Below are 25,255 nucleotides of genomic sequence, written 5' to 3'. Positions count from 1 at the left end.
AACTGGTCAATAGTGATGTTCGATACCACCAATTTCCTATTTTATAGATAAAATGTTATTTTTTATCCATCTTTTCTAGTATATATTTTTATAAGTTCACCATGGCTGTTTTATCGCAATTGCTCTGTATAATTTAATGACACCTAGTTTATGTAATCCACTTTAAATGATCAATTCTTTAGGAAACTTTACCTGAATAAATCTAGGCTTTTTGCTTATGTGAGATTTTCTCAGTGATACACATATTATTACTCCAAGCTGAACTCATGCAGCTCTTTGTTGAAGCATGTATTTATTTCGTTACTTATTTCATAACCATCCTCTTCTGTCTGCCTCATCATAAATGCCTCGTATTCTGTGTTGTTGTTTAACCTGAGGTGTTTCACAAGGTTTGTTGTGTTGCCACAACTCCTTACCATTTTTCCACAAACATCACAAACAGGCTGTTTGTGGAGCTGAAAAAGCTCCACACATGACTCCGTTTACGCTCTGCCATTGTGTCTACAGACTGAGACTGAGTGACTGACTGACTGAGCAGTGTGCCGCTGTGCTTACGCATTATGCACTTACCCAGGCGGAAGAAAAAGTAGTTCCCACCAACCGCATGTAATTTAGACAAGATCGCAACAGTTTAGTTACTTTCCACTGTGTTCCTGTTAATGATATATATTACCTCAAATGACTGAAGTATCAAAAGTATCGATATTTTGATTTGAGAATCGATTTTAGAGCATAAAGATCTGGTGTTGGAGGTATCGATATTTCAGTATCGATCCACACATTACTACTGGTCAAGTAGTCAGTGTGTTTGACTAAACAAAAAAAAAAAAAAAAAACACATTCTCACCCCAACTTGTCACATACAGATGATTTGTCATCACCCCACAGTGTCTGATAAGGAAGCACAAGGTATCTGTGCTGTATCTGATTCAAAGCCTTTTTAACATGATTAACGCTGCGAAACAGTCACAGTTTGATTTGGTTCAGGCACAAAAACTACTTGGTTAGGTTTAGGATAAGACCATTTTTGGGGTTACAATAAATGTTCGTCAAATGTTACTGAAGCAGTTTGTAGAACCAAAGTCACATAAAAAAAGTAACATAATGTTATGTACCTTACAACTTTTAATAACTTCGGTTTCACACGGGACATGAACCCCAGTCTGTTGGGTAAAAGTCCTGAGTTTGCTCGAGCCATCTATCCACCTCACATCCTCCATGTGTCAACTTTCTTCATACTACATCAACAGCCCACAGCATCTCTTTCAGCTGCATATGGGTTTACATTAAAGTCACTTTCAGCTGTGAACAGGTAACATCTGCGTCCATATGAGCTGTGGAGAGGCAGTGACAAATTGTCAGTATGTGATGATGTGGGAATGAGACTAAATATGATTATAACAAGATCATTTACAAGGTTTAGTCACATCTCATGGCGCTCTTGCAAATGCTATTTGCTCTGTTGTCTTAGAGACAGAGTAATTATCGTGTCGGTATGGAATGTTAAAAAATAGTCCTTTTTAGTCCCTAATACAGTGAAGTATCACAGAGCATGTAATAAGCCTGCAATCCACTAGGGGATAACTGATGAATGTCACATTTTGCCTCGCCAAGGTGTGAAAAATACATACGTGTATGAAGGCGCAGTACCAGCAGGGGGCGACAATGATGGGAGCAAAGGATGAACATCAGGGGTGAATGGGTGGGTCAAACACAGGAGTCTCACGCAGGAGACCAGTGTTAATTTCCTGCATGAAACCAACAGTCAACAATGATTATTTTAAGAGGGTACAGTGGAAACCTCTTAATAACTACTGTAACCAAATAGTTTTGTCTTTATTTATTTCTCATGCAGATTACCATCTACTTGACATTTGTATATTTATGACATGAATATAAAGTAATTGAACAGACAGCTGCACTATTTTACTCCTCCCCAAGGGCCCACTCAAAAGGGGCATTACATCACTTTAATGTCACTATTACCAGGTAAGACGGTTTCTTATTGTTGGAGTGACTACATAAGATAACCTGAGGTTCTGCTGCTGCATCTTGTTGGCTCGAGTTTGTCATAAACTTCAAAGAGACTACTTTTACATTAAGAGAAAATTACTCTCCTTCCCATCATGACAGGTCACTGTGAGGCAAAGTATCATGGGAGTTAAATAAAAAAAGTTAAATTTGAGTAATTTTAGAATTATTTTTTTGCATGTTGTCATAGGCCTGAAAAGTCTGTCATGACAGTGAAGTTTCATATCGGTAGATATCGATAATTATTGTGACGTGTTATTACCAGTCTTGATCAGGATGCTATTCCTGCAGTTTACACACAACACTGTTCTGAGACTGCTGGTCCCACCATCCGTCCCTTTTCTTCCATTTAGCAGCGATTGAGTCGTGATAGCAGTAGACTGAGCACGATATGACTCTCACTCTGCAACGCCATCTGGCTCCTTTCAGCATGAAGGACCAGCAGTTCTACTCCGAGCTCCATTCATATGAATGAGCCTCCCTCTGATTGGTGCTGGCAGATTTAAAAAACCAACAACAGACTGCCACACCACTGAGCTGACCTGTCGTTTTTTTCCATCTGCGCTCATTTTGTCACTGTTTCTGTTCCTCTCACGTGCAACTCCACGCTGTTTCTGACGTGTCGACGGGGAAACCAGAAAACATGCCTATAAAATGATTGGCTGATCCCATGTCACTGTAGCACCGAGGGATATGATAGGCTGTTTGTAAGCTAGGGAGGGAGCACAGGTGGGGCTTGTCTGTTAAGTGATTGTCTGTTCATGTGTTGCTCATAGCATGCTCTGTTATCAGGAGATTTGAGTTTTCTGTGAGTGGGGATATAGTTTTTTTTGTGCTTTCATGGTGGTTTGCATTCAGTGCATTTAAATGAAACTATCAAGTATCATTTTATTGCCCAGGCCTATGTTGTCATGTAGGAAAAACTCAAAAATGAGCACTGTAAGTGTAGTTATTTGAACTACACTAGGTTTTTTCTCAAACCTAACCAAGTAGTTTTGATGCCTTAACCTAACCAAAGTGCAGCTGTCACCTGAAAAGTATTTTAGCAAGATTTCTTTTGAAAGTGCAACTGAATGTTGCATATTTATTATTGCTAATTTTCATGCCTAGGTGAGGCAAAACATGACACTGACACAGCATCTGCTACTGGATCGGTGGGTCTGTTACATGCTTAGGTGTGATAGTGGGTTGCTAAATCTGGTTCATTACATGAGTAATGGATTGTTCTTGACAAAAATCTTTGAACTTAAAACAATTTCAAGATTTTGAGGTTTAAGCATCATTTAGATTTGAAGTCTGTTGATATTCTATGTTCTTTTTCATCAACAAGCTCCAGAAAACATTGGATAAACCTGTAATACATCAGCATCTCTTTGTGAGGTCCTCCCTGCCTGGTTACGACCTTGCATCTTTCAAACTCTATACATCCATCTGGTAACACGGGCTTTCTGTTAAACATTTGTAAAGCTGAGATAACACTAATGACATCGTCAGGGGTTATTTTACTTCAGAAAATCTTGCTTCAGCTTCACAGAACACATTATACAACTGTTGCTCACGACCAGTGACCTTTAATGTTTAAATTATCTTACAATACGCTTTAGACCTCTGGATCACATTGCTTTTATGTAACATATCTCATAATCTCCTTATAATATAAAAGCAGGCTGCAGCAGTAACACCACAAAATGAATGAAAATGAGCACAACAGTGATATTTATTGAATCTGAGATCATGTTTTTGTGGCCCTCCCCTGTAATAAATAACAGAAAACCGGTGTTGAGCAGTGTATTTAATGTAGGCAACATGATATGCAACCAACCAGAACTGTTGATACTGTAGGTGTTATGGGATTTTTAGTCTCTCTTTGACATTTTTGTGATAGAGTCTCAACGCTTTACTCTGGGCGAATTTTTCCACCTGTTAAATAAAACTCTCCCTCGCTGTGCAGAGGCGGCCGAGACCCTGCATGTTTCCTCGTGGATGTGTCAAACGGAAGACAGCGGGGAGCAAGGTGAGGGCAGGAAGGTGTGGGAGGTGAGGGAGTGGGGAGGAGACAGGACTACGCACAGGGCCATTTAGTGGGCGAATGTTCATTAGCATGGAGCATGGGCTGTTCCCTCTCCTCGGGGGAATGAGCTGTGCTATCTGACATCCCCGATACAGTAAACAAACGGCGCCTCGCACATCCCTGCTTCACACACGCCGACGCACAAGACCGGCTTGCTCCGTGCAGACGAGTCCATTTTAAGGGAGCGCTCAAGTGAAACAAAACTTTTCTCGTTAATTAGTTTCCTCTTCCAAGATGTCGTCGCGCTAACTACCTGAGCGAGGTGGGGTTTTTTTTTGTTTTTTTTTAGCTTGAGATGTGAATGTGTCTCGGACCCCTCAACCCGACTTATTACGCCCTCACAGTGTCGAGAAATTCTGCACCCTCCGCTCGTCTTTTATCAAAATCATTCAAGTTCAGAGCATGACTAGTGAGATTGATGGAAAATTGAGCTGCTCTCTCATGCAGCAAAGAACAGTGCAGCCATTCCCTCGCCTGCCACTCCTCCATCAGTCCAAATGTGCACAGATATAGACTATTGATAAACGCCTCTGAACTATTCTCAGACTGGAAATTTAAAGGCTTCAAATTTTGCCTTGTTCTTCTGTGGTGCACGGATAAATCTGGCTAAATGCTAGACAGTGATACTCTGTGACACCTGAGGCAGCCACGTATTTCTCTGCATGGGGACACCAGGCGCCAATTTATCTTCAGACTTGTGTCTATTTCTGATGATTGAGCTCTATAACTTCCAGAAATGGCCTCTTAAATCACAATGTATTTTACAGTGTGTGAACTCTCGCTGAAATTGCAGACGGTGTCTACTGTTTCATGGTGAAATAACTGTCTTAAAACATTTTTCAACATCGCTCACTCAAGAGGCTCGGGCAGGGATTTCAGCTACATGAGGCACTCGTATAACGAGCTGGGTTCAATATTATAACATTATAAATGTATGGTTTATAACTTAGAGAGACATCAGACTTTATTTTAACATGTTCAAGACATAGATACTGTTTTTATTCAAGGAATATTTAGGCATTTTGGCAAATTCACTTTCTTGCCAAGAGTCAGATGAGAAAATTGATACGTTTTTCCAGGGCAGGATTTATAATCTGGCCTAATGGACAGTGCTGTAGATGCCTCGGAGTGTGGTTGTAATGCCAGTTCTAAATTAACTACCCACACTGCTAGTTTGGCATGTCATATTGTGTCCGTAAAAGAAAGTTGTAGATTCCATCATTTCAAACAACATGCAACACAGTAAATAAACAAACTCAAGTTTCCCCAACAGTAGCATGAGTCTCCCTCTTCCATGTGCAACAGAAAAACATGTTACAAACAAACATTAGCTAATAATTAATGTTATGTGGTACAAGCAGTGTTGAAACCAGACTAATAGACAGCTATATGACTCTATATGTGAAGGAAATTGTTTAATTTGATAAGATAATATTGCAGTGATCGTGATGTTAATTTCCATTAGCGTGGGAATTCCTGTAGGCCTTTATTTGTTTCATAATGTTGTCAGAAAATATGCAGCATGTTGCTGTGAAAATAAAGCCTTGACTGAAAGGAAAAAAATGCATTTTGTTTTGTTTGGTATAAGCACTTTTTTTTTTTTTTTTTTATAACGATTGATTAATTTATCATTAATCTTTACCAGTGATCAATTAAGAAAAGTGCTTAAGATATGCAACCCTAACTCAGACAACTGAATTTTTCTCTCATCTCTACTAATTAGTGCAGATAACCAGCAGAGGCTGGTAATGAGTGGAGGGGGCAGTTTATCTTTATGGATACTGATGCTGAATTGACAAGGAGACCATCATCATACAACAACTTTTATCTTGTGCCTGAAGAGTCTGTGTTTTTGTGGGCATGTAAGGAATTGTTATTATGTCATATTTCTTAAAGTCTTGGTGTAAGACCACAGGGAGCTTATGTTTAATTTAAACTAACATAATACAGTGTGTGTGTGTGTGTGTGTGTGTGTGTGTGTATGTATGTATGTATGTATACATATATAGGGTTTTTTTGTTTGTTTGTTTTTTTTTTTTTTTTGTTTTTAAGATTTTGTTACCATGAGGCTACAGAAACACTAGATGACTGCTAAAGTATAACAAGGTTGTCTTATGCTGACTGTGGTTACTGATTTGTTTGATTAATGGTTTACATCAGGCTAATTATCAGCCAATCACAATAATACTGCTTTGTTCTTATACAATGTAATTATCACTTATTGTTACTGCACTGTTGGTGTTGGCCACAGTGCCCCAATAAATTTGTATTAATCAAAGTCTGAAGTGGCCTTGCCCTAAAAATGACTTAATTCCAGGCCCAGTCTGGCACACAATACCTGTAAAATCATAATGTGTTGTTTTTGCACTTGGGTTTTATATGGATTCTACAAACAAGATATAACGTTAATGTCAGCTGTTTAGTCATGTGGTAGTGGGACTTTTCTTACGTTAAGACAGAGCCAGACTAGCTGTTTCTAGTCTTTATGCTAAGCTAACAGACATAAGAGTGGTATTTATCTTCTCAATTAACCATCAGCAGAAAAGCCAATCAGTGTATTTCCAAAAACTGTTTAACTACTCTTTTAAAAAGGTGCAATAACTCACTTTGGAGAACTTCTGATTGGTCAAAGTGTCCATCACAGGGTAGATTTTCTAAAGCCTGAACACAGAGCCAGGAAGAAGAGCAGAAGCCTAGTTTAATCTCAGACCACTTGAATTACATTATGCTGAAAGGTTATTATGGAAATTTTGCCCAATGATGCCAAAAATAAACTGCCTACCCCAGATTTTGTAGACTTAAATGAGTTTTGAATTTGAATTGTCTCATGGACAATGGGACAAGAACGCTGTCCATAAAGCTGGAAAGGAAATTGCTGAACAAATTAAACGTTTTAGTTAGTAGCTTCATTCTGGGTATTGTAAAGCTGAGTTATTGGCAGTGGTCTGCAGGATTTGTCAGTAAATAAGAACGACATGGTTTAATAGCCTATTTACGGGATGTCTAGTTCCAAATTGTGAACCATTCACCATCCTCCATGGACCACCTTGTGCCATGGTATCATCTCATTTTTATTGGTAAACAGCATAAGCTGGCATTTTTTCTCAACAGCCTTTTTGAAGAGTTTCCTCTGTGGTTGGGTCATGCTAAAATGCTTTGAGAGAAAACAAACCAATTTAGCTTATTTTGGCAGTCTAATGATTTAATGGCCGTAGCTTCCAGTGTGGTCCATGTCTGTCTGAAGGTATTAGCTTTGTGACTGGCTGAGAGGGTCTACTGATCATGAAATTATTTACAGTTATTGTCCTGTTTTCAGACTCCAGAGCCGGCGAGGGGGCACCGCAGAAAATTGACCATGCTGTCATTGGAGGAGTGGTTGCCGTGGTGATGTTTGCCATCCTCTGTGCACTCATTGTTCTTGGTCGATACTTTGCCAGACACAAAGGTAAAGCACCGACAGTGCAATCATACTTGATCATGAACACATCGTAGAGTTCAAGTGTTTTTTGTTGCAAGTGGAGTGCAATAGGATTGAAGTGCATGAGAGGATGAGGAGGAGGAAGAGGAGGAGGAGGAGGCGACGTGTGGCTAAATGGTCTGCACACTTTTTTTTTTGTAGGAACTTACTTCACACATGAAGCCAAAGGGGCGGACGATGCCGCTGACGCAGACACGGCCATCATCAACGCGGAGGGCGGACACAACAACACAGACGAGAAGAAGGAGTACTATATCTAAACTGGACAGGCCAGGAGAGACGGGTGGGGATGCTGTTGATGGTGGTGGTGGTGGAGGTAGAGGTGGTGGTGGAGGTGCTGTAGGAGCATTATGTCTAACTCCGATTGGTTACGAGAAGGCTTGAGGGGGCGGGGAGGGCGAGATTTAAAAAGGAAGAAAGAGAGGAAAGTGGAAAGTAGGACTGGCATGGCCAAGTGGTAAGAAGAAAAGGCATTGCTGAGTCTCCTATCCGACCCTTCCTGGACTGCTGGGGCCTATTCTGTACAGTTCAATTATTTTACAGACAATTTTGTGCCTTGTTCTATTTCTTTTGTTTATTTTGTTGTTTTCCCCCCTTCACATGCTTGTTGGATTTTTTTTTTTTCATGTACTCCACCTGATCCTTTGTTGCTTTTGGCTTTCGGAGGAGATTAAATGGGCCTGGTGTTTGTCTACGTGTGCTTATAGCTCATATACCCAGATCTGAGGCGCCAGTTCATCCCCAGTGTTTCTTCTTTTTTTCTGAGTAATCTCCAGAGTTTGGTAACCAGAACACAGTTTCAACACATTTCTTCCTGCTGGGTCAAAGTCCAACAGCACTGTTAAGATGAAAAAGTTGACAGAACACAAAATTTCAAGGCAACTTACTGCAGTAGATGTTTGAGTTTTGAGCCAAACTCAGACTCTTGAGTTTTGACAAAGTTTTACAAACTAATTAGGTTTTGTTGAGATAATTTACTTTTCTTCTTACAATAAACACTGAAGTGAAAGTAAATAATGGTTAATAATTTCATATTTTCACTTGCAAGCATTTGTTCAAGCACCCAAACATGACAAATTACACATTCACAGCTCACTTAACAATTTCTGAAATACAAATTTTTAGGGGTATCTAAAACTAAAAGATTCAACTAACTCTAAAGAAGAAATGTGGATCATCTCATACGATTATAGGTCGGTTGAGTTTATTTCAAAACACAGAGGAGCAATGTGTAGCAAATGCACATGAAAAAGTAGTACTGCAGTCTAAATAGTGAGTTGGCGCCATAGATACTATATTAAATAGACTGAATCCTATTTAATATAAAGTCTTTGAGGCATGTTGTTTTTCCCTGCCCCCTCCTCTCTAGACTCGAGGAAGCTCAGACAGGCTGCAGGAACACTGCAGGAGCACGAGTGCAAAATTGTAATTTGACAATAACAAGTGAAAATGTGTCCTGTGCTGTAACTGGATGATTCCACTGAGGGCGAGTCTGCACCACAGCATTGATCCATCCTGCACACAGCTGCATGGAGTTTGAGTTCAGTGACCTAGAGCCTGCCAGACTCCATTAAGATATTGCTCAATTTAACAGTTATCCAGACACTTAGTGATTCAGCTAACATTCAGCAATAATTTGAACTCTAATTAATGTGAAACAGGCAAACAAGAACAGTTATTTCAGCCCGGAACTGAAATTTCAAAGGACACAGCAGCTGCAACATTGTTGACAGAAATGTGACTGTTTCACTCAACTCCTTTGATCTCTGATGACATTTCATGGTCATCTGATGATTTATTACAGTAAATATATTACAGATTTCTCCTTTAAGAGTCTGCGTTTGATTCAAAACTCTTTTTTTTGCTGTGTCCCCTGCAGATTCTCCACTTTTCCCCTATACATGCCAGTCTGATTGGTTTCGACATTTCCCTCCACTGAGGTCAGGTTCACTGTGTTGATTACTAATGTTAACAGTTGTGAGTAATCATGCTCATCATAGAATGTATTTGTTCCTGAAAGTGAAGTAGGACTTAAGTATCATTTCACACCAAACAGCAGAGTACAACTGGTCTCTCGTTGGTGTCAAGAAAAAAAATCTGACGATTAGTAGATGTGAGGTCAGTTTAGTATTTGATTAGAGTATTGTGGAGTCCAGTCTCAGACATACTGACAGCTGTGATGTGCCATGATATAGAGTTAAAGTTTCTATAGAGAAAATCTGAACCACTAATTCTTTTATCAAACTTTTTTTTTTTTAAATCAGGTTGTTCTGCTGATTAAGAGAACAACGGGAAATCAACAACAGCAGACATCGAATACTGTCATTTGCTTTCTATTTTGTTATCGTTCGCTGAACTTTTGGTTCTAAAAAAATCTTAAAATGCATTGTTCGTTTTTTTGGCCGGAGTTAAGATGAGAAGATTAACACGACTCTCGTGGTCTGTACATTAAATGTGATGCTACAGCCACTGGATACATCGTTGGAGCCGGGCCTCCGTTCATTCCCATAAGAGCTGCTCAGTGGTGCATGAAGCCGACTTCCGGCTAAGATCTTCTGTAAATTCCGTAAATAAATACTTCTACGTTGTGCAGCCCATAGAGCCAGCACAGTAGAAACTTCCTTCAGCCAAGCAGCTGGCTTAGCTCTCCGCTAACTTGAATGTGGATAAAATGATTTAATCGTGCACCTCTCCTTGACTTCCCACATGTTACTGGACCAAATCAATCAAATTTTGAGAGTGGCACAAGTCATTTTTCTGGGATTGTGACGCTCAAAAATATGTATCCACTGTTTCACAGTCACTTCTTTCACAATGCACTATGTCTCTGAGAAAAAGGTCATATGGACCTCAAAGCTTCACATGACATTGTCATAACAAAGTTTGGCCACAATGTCAAATTGACTTCGAACCCTGGCACTCTTCCAAAAGTAAAAAACTACAACTACCAACCAGGGCTGAAAATGAGGCCAACGCAAAGTGCAAAAAACTGCAGTTCCTCAATATCTCCAATAAGTGAGTCAGTCCCTATTGACTCCCATATTAAAATGTCCAACTTTATAGCAGAAATAAACATGTTTAGAGCCCGGCTCAAAACACAGTTTTGGTCTCTATGGCTAATTTCTCCATTCATGACAACTGAATGGGGGTGAATGTTTATATAAGTCAGACATTTGAATTATATTATGGCTTCAAATTATGCAAAATTTAGAGCATCACTGCTTTGAGTCGCAGGTGGGCATAGGTGGCTAGCCACTAGGTAGCCCCTTCATTCAGTCACCTCAGCTTCACTCACACTCCGCCTCTTTGCCCATTTTTGGATCAGGAGGGAGTTAGCCAAGTCAGGCACTTCCGAGATGGCGACAGCCAGAGCCACCACACTGAGAGCTTTAATCCCTGTCTGTCCTACACATTGGATTTTTACTGATTTAATGAATGAATGATAAAACATAATGGGTGAGATTTGACGGTGCTCACTGTTACCTGGGGACAGAGCCAGGCTCACTTTTTCCCCCCAATTTTCGGTCTGTGTGCCAAGCTAAGCTAACCGTCTGCTCGCTGTAGCTTCATGTTTAGTGTGCTGACAAGATAAATCTTCTCATTTCACTCTCAACAAGAAAGCAAATAAGTGTGTTTCCCAAAATGCCAAACTACTCCTTTAAAAACATTGTATTTAGAATGATTTTCATGACCATTTTTGTCTTTTTTCAATCATCCATTGGATGGATGGACCAAAAACAAGGCAGAAAATGTTGCTCCAGTAATTACAGAGCCAAAAGACTTCCCATCTGTTGGTTTTAGACTCAAACGTTGAGTATATACCCTGTAGTATCTAAAAGAGTGACTGATCCTGCTGCAACGATCATAAATTCTTACTAAAATGTATTATTTGTTAGACATTGATACAACCTGCTGTGTGTGCTTTTGGTTTAAACATGAAATTCTTCACATTTTCACACCGCCCACATGGTTGACGTCGTATACAACAAAGGCTGAAAGTCTGTGCAGAGTGCTCCTCTCTAAATAATAGATTTTTTTAATCCAATAGTGCAGAATACTGACCATTTAACTGGAAATGTTACAAGGACATTGGTTTACTTTATTTTCAAAGGCTTTGAAATCATTTTATTTAATTGTGCTGTGTTAAAGGAATAGAAAGAATGTCACACTTTCAATAGTTAAGTTATACAGTATTAAGGTATGTCTGTGTGAATACCGGTAGTAAGTGAAAAATACATTTTTTTACTGCTTATTTCCTGGCTTAGAAATCCTTGCTGCACACACTTTTTTGCCCTTGCCCATACACGAGTAAAAAGACATTCAATCACTGCAAACATGAATCAGTTATATTTCCTTGCTGTCTGTAAAGACATTTTACCTTTGGGCTGTCTTTGATAACTTGTAAGGGCTCTCGGCCTTACAAGTTATCAAAGATTTGCGTAGAGCTTTAGACTTGGTTTGGGAAAGATCATTTTCTTACTGTCATCCTTGCAGCCTCAAACCTTCACAGAGGAGCCGTCTACTGTTACAATTTTTTTTTCTCCCCTCACCGACACAAATCAGAAAACCCTACGCTTGCTCGATCACTCGCAGACAGAGACGCAGTGTGCACACACCATGCATGCTTCATGCCTCTCACTCTGTCACGGCTAGAAGAGTATTTGGTAATTAGTGAGTGATTTCATTATATTGCCTGAATAAGAGAATAAAAAACCTGTAAATGTATTATGAAAAAGGATAACCACTGCCTTAAACCCACCTCTTGATACTTATATCATTATAAAGGAAAAGACTGAAGGACTTAATTTAGTGCCTTCTTTGATTTTGAGGCATATGGTTAATATCGTACAGTATCCTCATGTACACTCTTACAGTATATCTTGTATATTTCTGTCCTTTCTGACTTACAGGGCCAATACTGATACACGTTGTCTGTATTCACGCACCATAGACTCGCATCACAATTACGACCTAGAGCATTTAAAGGGACTGTTCACCCCAAAATCAAAAATACATATTTTTCCTTTTACTTGTAATGCTATTTATCCATCTGCTTAGTTTTGGTGTGAGCTTCTGAGTTTTGGAGATGTTGGCGTTCTCTTGAATATTATGGAACTAGATGGCACTGGTCTTGTGCTGAAGGTGGCAAAAAAGTACATTTGAAAAACTCAACAGCAGTGTCTCTTTCCAGGAATCATGACCCAGTTACTCCACAGACCTTGGTGTGAGCACTTCTTTCTTTCTGCAGTAGGATCTACTGGAACTACTTTCTTCCTACTGTAAAAAAAAAAAAAAAAAAAAAAAAAAGTTCCTACATGAAATTGCACATGGCAAATTCTGTGGATTATTTTGAGCAACCTTTCTGGAAAAAAAACTTGACAGTTATCCCCTTCAATATATTGTAAATATAACTATATAATTTTACATAATATGTAATAAAATGCTCTGGAGGCTAATTAGAGAAGAAAAACTGCATTTTTAAGTTTAGAAAGACATTAGCCCTCCGTACAAGACAAGCAAACTCGAGCAAACTCTCAAAGTGTGTGGTGACTGACCTTGAGTGAGTAGCTGCTTTGTAATGATCAGCTTAAAACAAACGATGTGTTAGATGCTAATACTCACTTCTACTGTTGTCAGAAATATCTATTTATGGATATGTATGGATTCTCAATATTTGAAATGGTTTCATATTCACTTTGTGGAGCACTGATACACCTACCAGCTGCGCTTTTTCACTCTCTCTTCTCTCCGACAGCAAGTTGGCACCATTAACTTCACTTAATTTCTAAGATAAGTTAATTAGATAAATTATTTTTAAAGGCCTGATTAAATGAGAAAAAAGTAAAAGAGTCAGGTCTCTCGTTATCACATCTTGTTATATTTATCTTCCAATAACAATCTAAAATTTTATGCCCTCAATTTTCTGTTATGGTATCGAAAATGGTATTGAATATTGATATTTTTAAAGGTATGGTATTGAAGTCAGAAATTCCAGTATTGCAACAAAATTAACTTCTACCAACCAATAGAATAAATGCATCTTGGTCACTTCATGAGTTTGCAATGTAGCTGCCATATTGCTGCAGGGCAGCTGTGTCTCCTAATGCACGAAAGCCTCAGGAGGCAATTTAAAATCATCAATCACTGAATTTTTGACTGACATGTATCAATGAAGCAGGACACTTGGCTAAATTAAAAATGCTGGTTTACATACCAAAATACTTTATTTTGTAGATGTAACAGTAAAGTACATTCACTTTTCTTACTGCATATAAAATGGCTGTCATTATGTAATTTTGCTTATAATTTTGGAAATTTATGTAGACTCAATTAAAAAAAAGGCATAATTACAACAAATGCTGTTACGAGGTTACATTTCTGGAGGCTGATTTTGGAAAGAGACTGGTTTTCAAATGTATTTTAGTTTTTGATGATTTGAGCACCACAGTCCAGAGTGCCATTTAGTCTCATTACATTCAAGAGAAAACACTTCTACAGCTGGTATCTCCAAAACTCGACAGGTCACACCAACAATCTAGATGGATAAAAAGCACTACAGGCCATTTTGTATTTTTGATTTTGGGGTGAACTGTCCCTTAAAAAAGGTGGAATGAATTCAATGTTGAAAAAAAAAAAAGTATTTCTTTGTTTATCAGGGTGGTTGTGGCAGCTTCCACTGACTAGAATGTCGTATGCCAGGATGTAGTATTTATTGTCTTAATTAGTGAACACAAAACGATTTCAATTTGGTCGTAATTATTTTCTCTGCTTCACTTCATTTGTTATTTATTTGGATATCTTCAAGGACAAGGCTCAGAAGTGATACCAGAGAGGAATACAGTACTAAAAGCTATGATAAGCTACAATAAAAGTATGCTTTTTTTCCTGGATTTTAGAGGTGTCATGGAAACAGTTAACAAGCATGACAATTTCTATTTTGAGGTTTGATATTTGTCTTAAATGGTTATAAAGTGGCTGCTGCTTTTAATCGAGGAAAACAAAAAGATTGTGGGAGGCGTCATTCAAAATCCAGTTCTTGATTTGTTTTAAATACTTGATATATTTAGTACGTTTGTTTTCACTCTCTCAGGTTCATGAGTGTTAATAGTTGTGTTTTTTGCATCTCAGGTAGAATGCAAATTTAAGGCCCCAAGTATATACTGTAGTACCACAGCTATTCAAGAAGTGAAGAAATCACAAGATGTACATGTTTTTCTCTCATTTGTACATGTTTATGTGTTCTTAATATGGTGCACTGTTACAGTAAACGTTAATTATTTTGCATAGACCTAGTTCACAAAGAAAGAAAACTAGATTTGTTAAGCAGACGAAACTTATGTACAGTCAGTGTCAACAAGAATCACAATGATGTTCATGAAACTACTTCTTCTTCTTCTTCTTCCACCGTAACACTTTGCTTATACAGTATTGGTTATTTAGTAATTATAGGATGTGTGACAACAGACAGTCAATCAAGCATCTGTTTGCATTCATGCATACATTTCCATAGATGAAAAGATGGTGTATTTACTGTGACATGAAGTTTTATGAATGATCTGTAACATGTCTTGGATATTTGGATGAAACTCATGTTTTAAGGGACAGCTTGGAGTATTTGATGTGGGGCTGTGTGAGGTACTTGTTGATAGATGTCAGTCAGCATGCCCCCAGAAGCAGAGAGGGATGCGAGCACAGAAGCTAAGCCATGTACAGCTGAGGACAGGGTCAGCAAAAAAAGGGTAATTTAGCCACTTAAAAAAAGGTCCAAGAAAAAAAAAAAAGTGTACACTACAGTTAGAACATTTTCACCACTTTACTTTGCTGCCAGACAGCCTTTTATCACAGAAAAACACTGTTATATAAGCCATATATTGCTCTCTCCAAATAAACCAAACTCCATAGTAGAAATCAGTCATTTTAGCTCTTAAACCTACAACTGCCATGATCAGTTTGTTTGCATTAGTCTGGATATAGAATTTGGATTATTAGTCATAATGTCGTAACCATCCGAGGTAGACTGACTGCCAGCCATGAGATTGTGAGACAATGGTAGATCCTCCCATAGAGGCTTTATGATGTCAACCTTGTTTTAAGACAAATACATTTTGTTTGCGAGGTCATGTAGAAACACGACCACCCACAATCCTAAAAGTATAACAGTGACGTCTCTGATTAGTGGCGCTCGCTGTTACCATAGAAACGATTAACGCGCCTGTGACCAGGTTGTTCCACAAGCAGGCCGACTAGTTAGCTAACATGTCTCGCACCGATGTTGAAATGCCCCAGTGAATACAATTTATATCCACAGACAAGACACCGTTATTAACAGTACAAACTATAATAATGGCAAAAGTTACATTTGAGAATTGATCCCATTCACAAAGGTTTATGGGACCTGTAGTTCGTTCACTCTTAAAACAACGGTCTTGTAGCTTTGAAATGTTCAATGGTCACGATTCTTTTTTTTTTTTTTTTTATGGTCATGATTCATCTCATAGTTGGTTTGCTTAGTTCTTTATATGAGGATTTTCTGATATATAAATAGAGGGAATGAATGGGAACTAACCTTTTAAAACCTTTTAAAAGTCACACACTAACACAAATTAACATATCATGACAGTGGTAGACCAGCAGCTCCTGTGTTCTGAGAGGTATAATTACTGATTTTGACTATGGAGTTTGGTTGATTTGGGGAGAGCGCTATTTGGCTCATACAGCATCGGTTTTCCATCAGAGAAAACTGTAACAGCAAGGTAAAGCAGTGAAAATATTCTAAATATAGCATACACTTAAAGTGATGTAAACAGATTTTTTAGGTGGCTAAAATATGTGTTGGTATTCCCACTGGTAGTTTGGTTCTCCGTTTCCCCAAACTGGGGGCGTGTTGACTTCCATCCACTATAGCTGCTATCGATAAGTACGTTGTGCAACCCTGCTTCAAAATATCCAAACTATTCCTTTAAAGCCTGGGGAGGGGAGGGAGGGAGGGAATGGCATACAGGGGAGGGGTTTGGTTGTTTTATTACCCTGAAAAATGGTTGTTTTTGTTGTTGAATCTTAAATTTCTCTCTGTACCCAGGTGACATTTTTTTCTTTTGTGTAGTGAAGAGGATGTTTCTCATATGACCATGCATATTTTGTATTGGTTCACACCAACATTTTTACAAAAGAAAAAAAAAATCAGAAGAGTACTTGTCTTAATAAAAAGATATCAATGTTTAAAAGTGCCGTGCTGTTTTTATGACTTGATCAAAAAAAGCTTCACTTTGTGAAGTCCTGTCCTGTAGACACAGACGGCAGGAATTTATTAACTCGTGTTTGTTGTCATATTCCCTCTGTGCTGAATACATTAGCTGGATTTGAACCTGCTCACTTCATCCTGAGCTGCTGATACTTGTCAAACTCCCGAAGAAGAAACATCTTAAACTGTGGGAGTAGAAAATACTGTACCGACATGCATAGATTCGATGTGTGTGAGCAGCAGCAGCAGCAGCAGCAGCAGCAGCAATCTGAGGCTCCATCAGTGACTGACACATGCGCTGTGGTATAGATAGAGGCGAGAAACGCTTTAAATGACATGATGACTGACACCGACAGGCTCGGGGGCCCCTGTTAAGCTTTCCGGCTGAACACGTGGATGTTAGTGATTTGACAAATTGATAGGCATTTTCAAGGAACAAGACCTAGTTCATAACCATAAGCAATTCTGTCATCATAATTCTGTCAGTGCCACCATTTCCCATTACTTTAAGTGATCCATCCCAGGTAAAGGTCAATAACATTATTCAAACTTTAATGGGAATAGTTTAACCTTAGAAACCAGCCACTTTTCTGCCTTACTCATACAATCATTGAATTATAATGCCTCCCTCAAGGAACATTAAATACCTGCCTATTGATTTTCTATTAAAACATGACAAAATATCGGAATTTTTTTTATATTATTAATTTCTTCGAGGTTAAACTCTTGAAATTGAACTGTGAATTAAAAAGGAGGAACAAGTGTGTGCTGCTCGGCTGTACCAACTGTCAGTGCATGAATGCAGAAGGGTGTGTTTTGATTTGGAAAGACATGTTTAAGCGTAATGAGCACAATGGAGAAATTGAGAGCGAACAAATGTCTGAGCACGGCTTGTTTATTTTAATAATGGACTGATCCATTTGAGTAATTTTTGAAGGAAAAAAAAGTCAAAATTATGGTTTCAGTTTCTTAAAAGTGAACATGTTCTGGTTTCTTTACTGCTCTATGATAGTGGGACATCACTTTGGGCTTTGGGAAATACTGCAAGGTTTAAAAATTAGTCTTGCCCACGGCAAGTTAAATGCCATGTCAGGCAAGTAAATGTAGTAACTTGTTAGCCCAACTGGCCAAGTGGTAAAAAAGAGTTATACAATTAAACTATTTTAACTAATGATGCATGATTTATGGTTAAAGTAATTTTAATGCAAATATGCTGTTTTCAGCCTCACAAACATATTTCCTGCTTTTCTCCATTTATTATCATATTATTATTATTATTATTATTATTATTATTATTATTACTTAACATCTTTGGATTGTAGACTGACTAAACAAGACATTTAAAGGCATCACCTTGAACTTGGGATAGATATTTTTCACAATGTTTTTGACATTTTATAGAGCTTACAGTCCTAGAATTAACATGACAGTTACCTTCAGCTTTTGTTGTTATTTGATTATCTCTAATAAATAATTTGTACAGGGGACAGTAAAAACTGACATAAGGCAATTAGATTTCTGATGCAACTTGCGCTACATTAACATTGAACAGATCAACATTTTTCACCATTTTCTGACATTTTATAGACCAAACAACTAATTGATTAATTGAGAAAAATAGTGAAGAGATTAATTGATGATAAAAATAATTGTTAGTTGCCTCCAAGTTCACACTGGTGTGATGTATGTCCCATGTATCCAGGGCTCCATGACAAAATGAATGTAAAGATGACAAATTGTGGGCTCTGTCTCCATATTCATAGCTTTTTTTTTCCAAGGTTAAACTCTTGAAATTAAACCACCTGAATTAAGAAGCAGCTACAAGTGTCTGCTGCTCGGCTGTAGACCGGCTGTCAGTGCATGAACGTAGAAGGGTGATGTTTCAGTTAGATGCTGCTAATCCTATTTAAATGTTCAATTTTAATTTGGAATGACATGTTTAAGTGTAATTAGCACAATGGGGAAATTGAGAGTGAACGAATGTCTGAGCATGGCTTGTTTAGTTGGCTAATTGATTGATTGAGATTGATGGCATGTAGCACTTGGCTTGACTGAGGTATAATTAAATGATGTGGGAATAAATTGCGGGTGAACAAAGGCAAACGCAACAGGCTCTGTCTACACACTTATCTGCCTCTGTATCGCTCCTGTTCAGCACAAACACACTAAAGGACTTCCATGATTCTTATTTACTTATTTATTGGCTGATTTAGCTGTTAACAAGAGGACAAATCCCTCTAGTATGGCGCTCTTTAAACTACATTTTTATTCCTTATAGCTCAAGGGCTTTTTGTGCTGCTGTTTATTTATTCAGAAGATTTAGACCATTTTACATATAAGATAAATGCCTCTACCTTAAAAATACATGATGACTGCTAACAGAGAAATGGTTTATTCAGGGTTTCTGGGTTTCGATTTATAAAAAAGTTTCCTAATTTTGGCCCCGTAGCAAAACAAAATGAAGGCATCTTTGTCACATTAGGTGAGACATCATGCAGATCATCACAGCACTTTATATATTTCATCACTGAATTTTAATCATCACTACATTTTCAGATAAAAATGGTCTTTGCTACAGCACATACTGCTGTCAAACAGTCATTTTTTTATCAGATGGACCTCTACAGTCCTGTCTGATGAACTCAAGCAGCCCTTTATTGACAGCACTGTGTCAATCTGAATTGATTTTAAGCTCTTATTTGCATCATTACTGATTACATAATAGTGGATATTGTTACAATAATTGTGTCATAAAATTGACCTGTCAATGCTTAGCTTGGTCTGGGTAATTTTACATTTGTACTTTTGCCACAAGCTGGACATATCAACTTGTTTATATTCCATGTGCCCCCAAACACCACAGGATGTAGTTGGGAAATAATATCTTCCACTAGTGTAAATATTAGCCCTGCACAAAATGAGGAAAATCTGAACTGCGGTAACATTGTTCAGAGTTGTAATGACTATGTAACTTGTGATAAGTGAACAAACTGAAGTGTGCATGTTAGCTTATTTCTTCTGAAAGGTGCCACACGTTGTCCCTACCGAATCCAAAATAACTCCAGATAGCACAAGCGCTGCTGTTTAAAATCTAATTATTAAGGCAGTTGCGGTAATCTGCCTTCCTGTGATATGTTGCTTTGTCACGGCAGCCAGAAAAAATCCATACCATTACAGACCTAATGTCAGTTTAACTTTGACCTTCAATCATTCTGGTCTCTTGTCTAAAAGGCGAGGCGCCCAGGCTGTAATAGCAACACTTACCAGCTATAGAAAACAACTGCAAAAAGATGCCTCTCACTGCAAAAACTGCACCCTCTCCCTGATCAGGGACATATGCTTCAGTAATGAGTCAATATTCACGCGCTTAAATAAACACATTATGTGAGCTGCGAATATTGTCAGACTGTCGTTCCAGAGCACTACAGTAGCACTATACCTATGTTAGTCACCCATCGTGCTAGCTAACAGTCGTACTCGTCACCATATTCACACTTCTGAGGGTATCTGACAGTTAGCTGGGGTTTCATCTGATTGGCCAAATGGTGTGAATGCTTGGACAACATATCCAGGGCTCCATCTGACGGGTCAAATATTCACATTCGGAGTATGACTGCATGTTGTCTTTTGCAATGTGTTTATCTTGCATGTCCAGACTGTGATAGATGAAAATATGATTTACCAGCCCAAACATATCCTAGATGAGACTTTACAATAAATTCTGCATTAGAGCAAAATAATGATTGTGATAGTATTGCACTGCGCTGCATTTTGCCTTTTTTTTATTCTATATCATCCATAATGTTTTTATTCTCCTTAAATATTTCTGTCACTTTCCATCAGTCATTTTAAAATGCAGTAAACTACAGTCATACTGATGCTGGACAGCATGTAATCTTACAGTAAACCAAAACTGACCCTTCTTATATCCTGCCCCTTCTTGCTCTGTGCTCTAGTCAAGCAGGCTTGTTACCTCCGTCAAATTTCTTCTTTCCTGTACTTAAGATATGCTATGTCCTAGGCTCATCCAAGCTGAGAAGAAAACCAAATTCTGAAGAAGCTTTAAAAAAAAGAAATTGCTGAGTGGTGGCCTGGTAGCTCATTTGGTGGAGTATGCGCTCCCGTACTGAGGCTGTGAGTTCCAACAATCGCCAACTCTGGTTTAGGCAAATTAAATCCTTAATTCTCTGCATGAAAAGAATGCAAAGAGTCAGGCTCTGCAGGCTGTTTATCTATCACTGCTCACCCAGCTCAGCACACTCATGGTCCGGCTGAGTGCGTGTGTATTGTGCTACTGGAGGAGAGTGTGTTGCAACATTAGCAAAATATAATGAAATCTATCACCCCCCAAAAATCGTCCAACCCCCCCCCCCCCCCCCAAAACAAACGGCGATGGATTCCACTCATCGTAGACAGGCAGTACATTTGTCCTATCGCCCAACCTTCAGTAACACATATATATAGATACAATTTAAGTTACATCAATTGTTCGCTAGTTACATCTGATAACTAATGTTAGCAAAACACTAGCTAACAATCTAATGTAAATCAACTGTTGGCTTGCTAGTTAGCTAGCCTTTTGTTAACATAAGCTAATTTAAGATTACAGACTATATATAGCATATTTCAACAACATCTTTTAACCAAAATTTGGTTCTCTTTTCAACAAAGACAAACCGAGCACACAGCATACTGTCGCTGTCCAAATATGGTGATTATGAATATTTGGATGAAACTGAAAGACTGTAGACAGTTCTCCTGTTACTTATGCCAAACAAACAATTTACAAAGTCACTGGATCATCTGAAAGATGCACTGCCACAAACCCAAAAACTGTTTTAGTTTGCACGTGAAAAGTTGAAAGTGTTTACTGAGCATTTGATTTTGTGTTTTGAAGGGATAGAAATGTGCATTTAAAACTAAGATTTTAGCCGGTCAGTTTTAAATTGTACACACAGTGAAAACTGAGCCAAAGCAGTTGTAAAACACTGTAAGAGAACTTCACAGCAGGAACAAAAAAAAGCCTGAAAACAAATCCTGATCTAAGAAACTCAGGCCATACTGAGCTACAGAGCTGTGTAGAAAACATCATCTGACTTCTTCTGCATCTTCAAAGTGTCTTCTATATATAACCATTAACGTTGGGGGGGATGCCAAGTCATTTTCCATGAAACAGATGAGCTAGTTGTTTCAAACAATGATGAAGGACAAGCACCTGAAGCCTGTGATAACCACAACACAATTATCTCCGACTGCTACAGTATGACCCAGAGAAATCTGCATTAATTAAAGCACACACACAACCAGCCTGTTAATCCTGTATGAAAGTGTCAGGGAGAAGAGACGTGTGTTTGTGAGGTGATTAACTCCAAACCTGAAAGATGCTGCGAACAGCACTATGGGCTCTAATGTCAGCGATGTTGCTGCTTGATGTTTAATACTCTGATACTTAATCAAGAGATTGATGTTTACCAGAGGGAGGAAATGTGTTGGATGTTGATGTGGAAGTTTTTAGGTGTGATTAATTAGAAAAAGCTGTGAAAAAATAGGTTCGTCTAACTCTTCTCTACCCAAAACAAAAAAGGTTAAGTGTTTCAGACTGGAAATCTGTAATTATCTGCTGAGCCTAAGCTTCAAGCAGCATCCTCTGAAGTTCCCTCAACCAAATCTCAAGGTGACTCCGTTCTGCAGAAGCGAAAAAGAAGTTTTCTTTTTGCCAAATTTACATTGATGTTCTGCTTCATAGCCACCACCCAGATACAATAAGCAAGGCAAACATTTCCCAATCTCCTCCTCTTATCTTTTATTCTGCTAAGTCTGCGTGTAATCTTTCTATCATATTTAGCATTGTTGATGCATAATTAATTTTCATTTAAAGTAGGTTTTTAATTTGAAACACTTAGATAGCTGTTCGTGATTATCTTTTTGAGATAGCTGTGAAAATGCTATTGTTGCATTACAAGTTTATTTAGTCACCCGGCTTCCTTCTGATGCACTGCAACGCCTCGATGGATGTTTTCTCACTTATGTTTTGTGAGTATGTTTCTGTTGTCTGCATATGAAAGTGTTCTATTTTTGTGGGACAGCCTGTTACAGTCTTAAAAAAAAATGTCTGTACACAGCCTTGAAGTCAGTCACAGGGAGCCTCAGCGAGTCGGTGAGTTGCTGCTGCAGGAACATTGCCACCTCAATAATTTATCACTCTGAGTCTATTTTCACTTATTAAATTAATCAGTTAGGTAATTAAAAGTTACATGTTTTAATTAAATTGGCATTGAATTCAAACGCAGGGAAAGAAAGGCATCATGGGATGAAGTTCATCACCTTGAATGAGCTTGAACTTAATTTCAATTCCATTTAGGAAGATGTGGATAAGTTAAAAAAATTTTTATCTGTTTCGTGCTCTGTAACCGCTGCAGTCACTCTCTTTTCAAACAAGAGTTGGAGATTGTAACACAATGCACCAGCTTACAAAGACAGAGAGCAGAGACTACGGTCAGATGATTTAAAAAAAATTGTCTGAAGGCTCTTAGCCAAACTGTAAAACAGATATATAAGTTTAGTAAGTATTAATAATTCTCATGGATCTTATATACAAAACCCAAAACACTTAAAAATAGGTCACTGTGCTTTTCGATTAAACAATCTCACTTTGAACCCTGAGAAACAAGAGCACATCTTGTTTGTATAGATACTGTGTTTTAATGTTTTTTCCACTTGAAATCTACTTGCCTGAAGTCAATTTTTATTTGCCTCTGTACAAACTGATTTATTTACTAGCAGTTATAAAATAACAACAAAGACTACAGTTAATGATCTTCTATTATCAAGGGCTGAAACGTCTGTAAAATGTTGGAAAATAGTAAAGAGCGTCTATCTCAGTTTTTCATTGTCCAAGGTGATGTGTTTAAAAAAAAGTGTTTAATAAATCAGGAAATCTACCTATTTGAGAGGCGGAAAACAGCATTTTTATGACATTTTCACATGAAAATGACCATTATTACCAAAATACTTTAACAGTTTATCTCTCTTTTTTTTTTTTTTTTTTTTTTTTTTTTTAACAAATTACCCAGTTGGACGAGTGAGTTGCCAGATTTACTTGCCCGACATGGCATGTTATTTGCCCAAGGTAAGCCTCATTGTTGAGCCCTGTTTCTTCTTCAGCTCTTGTCCATGTGTACCAAGGAGATAGTTAAATAATAGGCAGATGCTATTAGCATCCAGGTGTAAGCAGCCAACAATGCCATTTGCACCCTGGGTGTAGCCAAAGTGGCCATTTACAGGTAAGCCAGGATCTTTACTTAAACCTAAATAATTTGTTGCATAAACTAGGTAACAGGTGTAAATAAATGAATAGCTGCCATGTGACTATTCTCTCTCGGATGCAAATAGACAACCTGGATAAGAATAATTTATCTTTAATTACATACATAAAAATATGCTATTTAAAAGGTAGCATAACTATATGAAATCACATAAATTCCAGACAAGTCAGAGGCTACTCGGCTAAGCTAGCCTGTTAACTGTTCGCTAGTTAGCTCTTGGCAGACCTAGTTTGTTCCTTTTTACCATTATGACTCAAGACATATCAAGGCCAACTGTCTTATCTACGTGGTTTAACAAACCCAGTTACAGCTTGCTTACTGACTCTTGCAGAAAAACATTAAGATGGCCACTACACACATCTAAATGACACAGAATGACACAGGCTAACCATGAAAAAAATGTGTTCTCGTTTCTTCTTCAACTCTTGTCCATTTTTACAAAGATACAAGTTGTAAAAATCTTCATTTTATTCCTTTTTATTCTACAGTCAGATGATGGGGGTCTTAGCAAAACTATATAAAGGATATACAAGTTATAAAACAGTTAATTATTTATAACTCTCACAGACCTTACATAAAACCTGAAATCACTTAAACAGACCACTCTATCTACAAACCACAGAACCTACAAACAAAATCTGTTCTTGTTTCTTTTTTTTTTTTGGCCCCCTGACTCTTGTCCATTCATACTAAGGAGATGTCAAAGTTGTTACTTTGTGCTGAAAACTGGTGGCAACATAAGGGCTCAGATGAATAAACCTTTTTTTAAATAGTCTTCAACATTTAACATAGTGTCATGGGGGGATCAGTATGAGGTCAAAGTAGATAATTGCCGCAGGCCAAGGTAAAAAAAAAAAAAAGAAGCATAACAGCACATCAAAAGGGCACAGCCTGGGCTACTTCAGATTCGACGATATAAAAATACAGTTACCCTTCACATCCACAGCTGCAACACTGTCATCTTAGATTATATGCATCAAATGTTATTTAAAGGTAATTTAACACATCACAGTTTATCACATGAATTCCCCTAGAGTCAGGTACTGAGCCATACTTTATGATAGATATAGACCTAAATGTTATAAAACCTTAATTTTACAGATCATTCA

The 25,255-nt window shown here is 38.0% G+C and overlaps 1 protein-coding gene across 2 annotated transcripts in view; it reads left to right on the top strand.

Moving 5' to 3' along the window:
• The window catches only part of cadm1b (cell adhesion molecule 1b), a 249,287-nt gene extending 239,850 nt beyond the window's left edge, over nt 1-9,437 (top strand). For both annotated transcript variants that reach the window (XM_084717901.1, XM_084717900.1), the window contains 2 exons: nt 7,419-7,547; nt 7,722-9,437. In XM_084717901.1, coding sequence (XP_084574027.1) covers nt 7,419-7,547; nt 7,722-7,840 — 248 coding nt within the window. In that variant the 3' untranslated portion in view covers nt 7,841-9,437. The remainder of the gene's footprint in view (nt 1-7,418; nt 7,548-7,721) is intronic.
• Nucleotides 9,438-25,255: the final 15,818 nt, after the last annotated feature.

Source organism: Lutjanus erythropterus, chromosome 4 (assembly GCF_056507025.1).
Source record: "Lutjanus erythropterus isolate fLutEry1 chromosome 4, fLutEry1.hap2, whole genome shotgun sequence".
Lineage (NCBI taxonomy): Eukaryota > Metazoa > Chordata > Actinopteri > Lutjaniformes > Lutjanidae > Lutjanus > Lutjanus erythropterus.
This window is presented reverse-complemented; position numbering and strand designations above follow the sequence as displayed.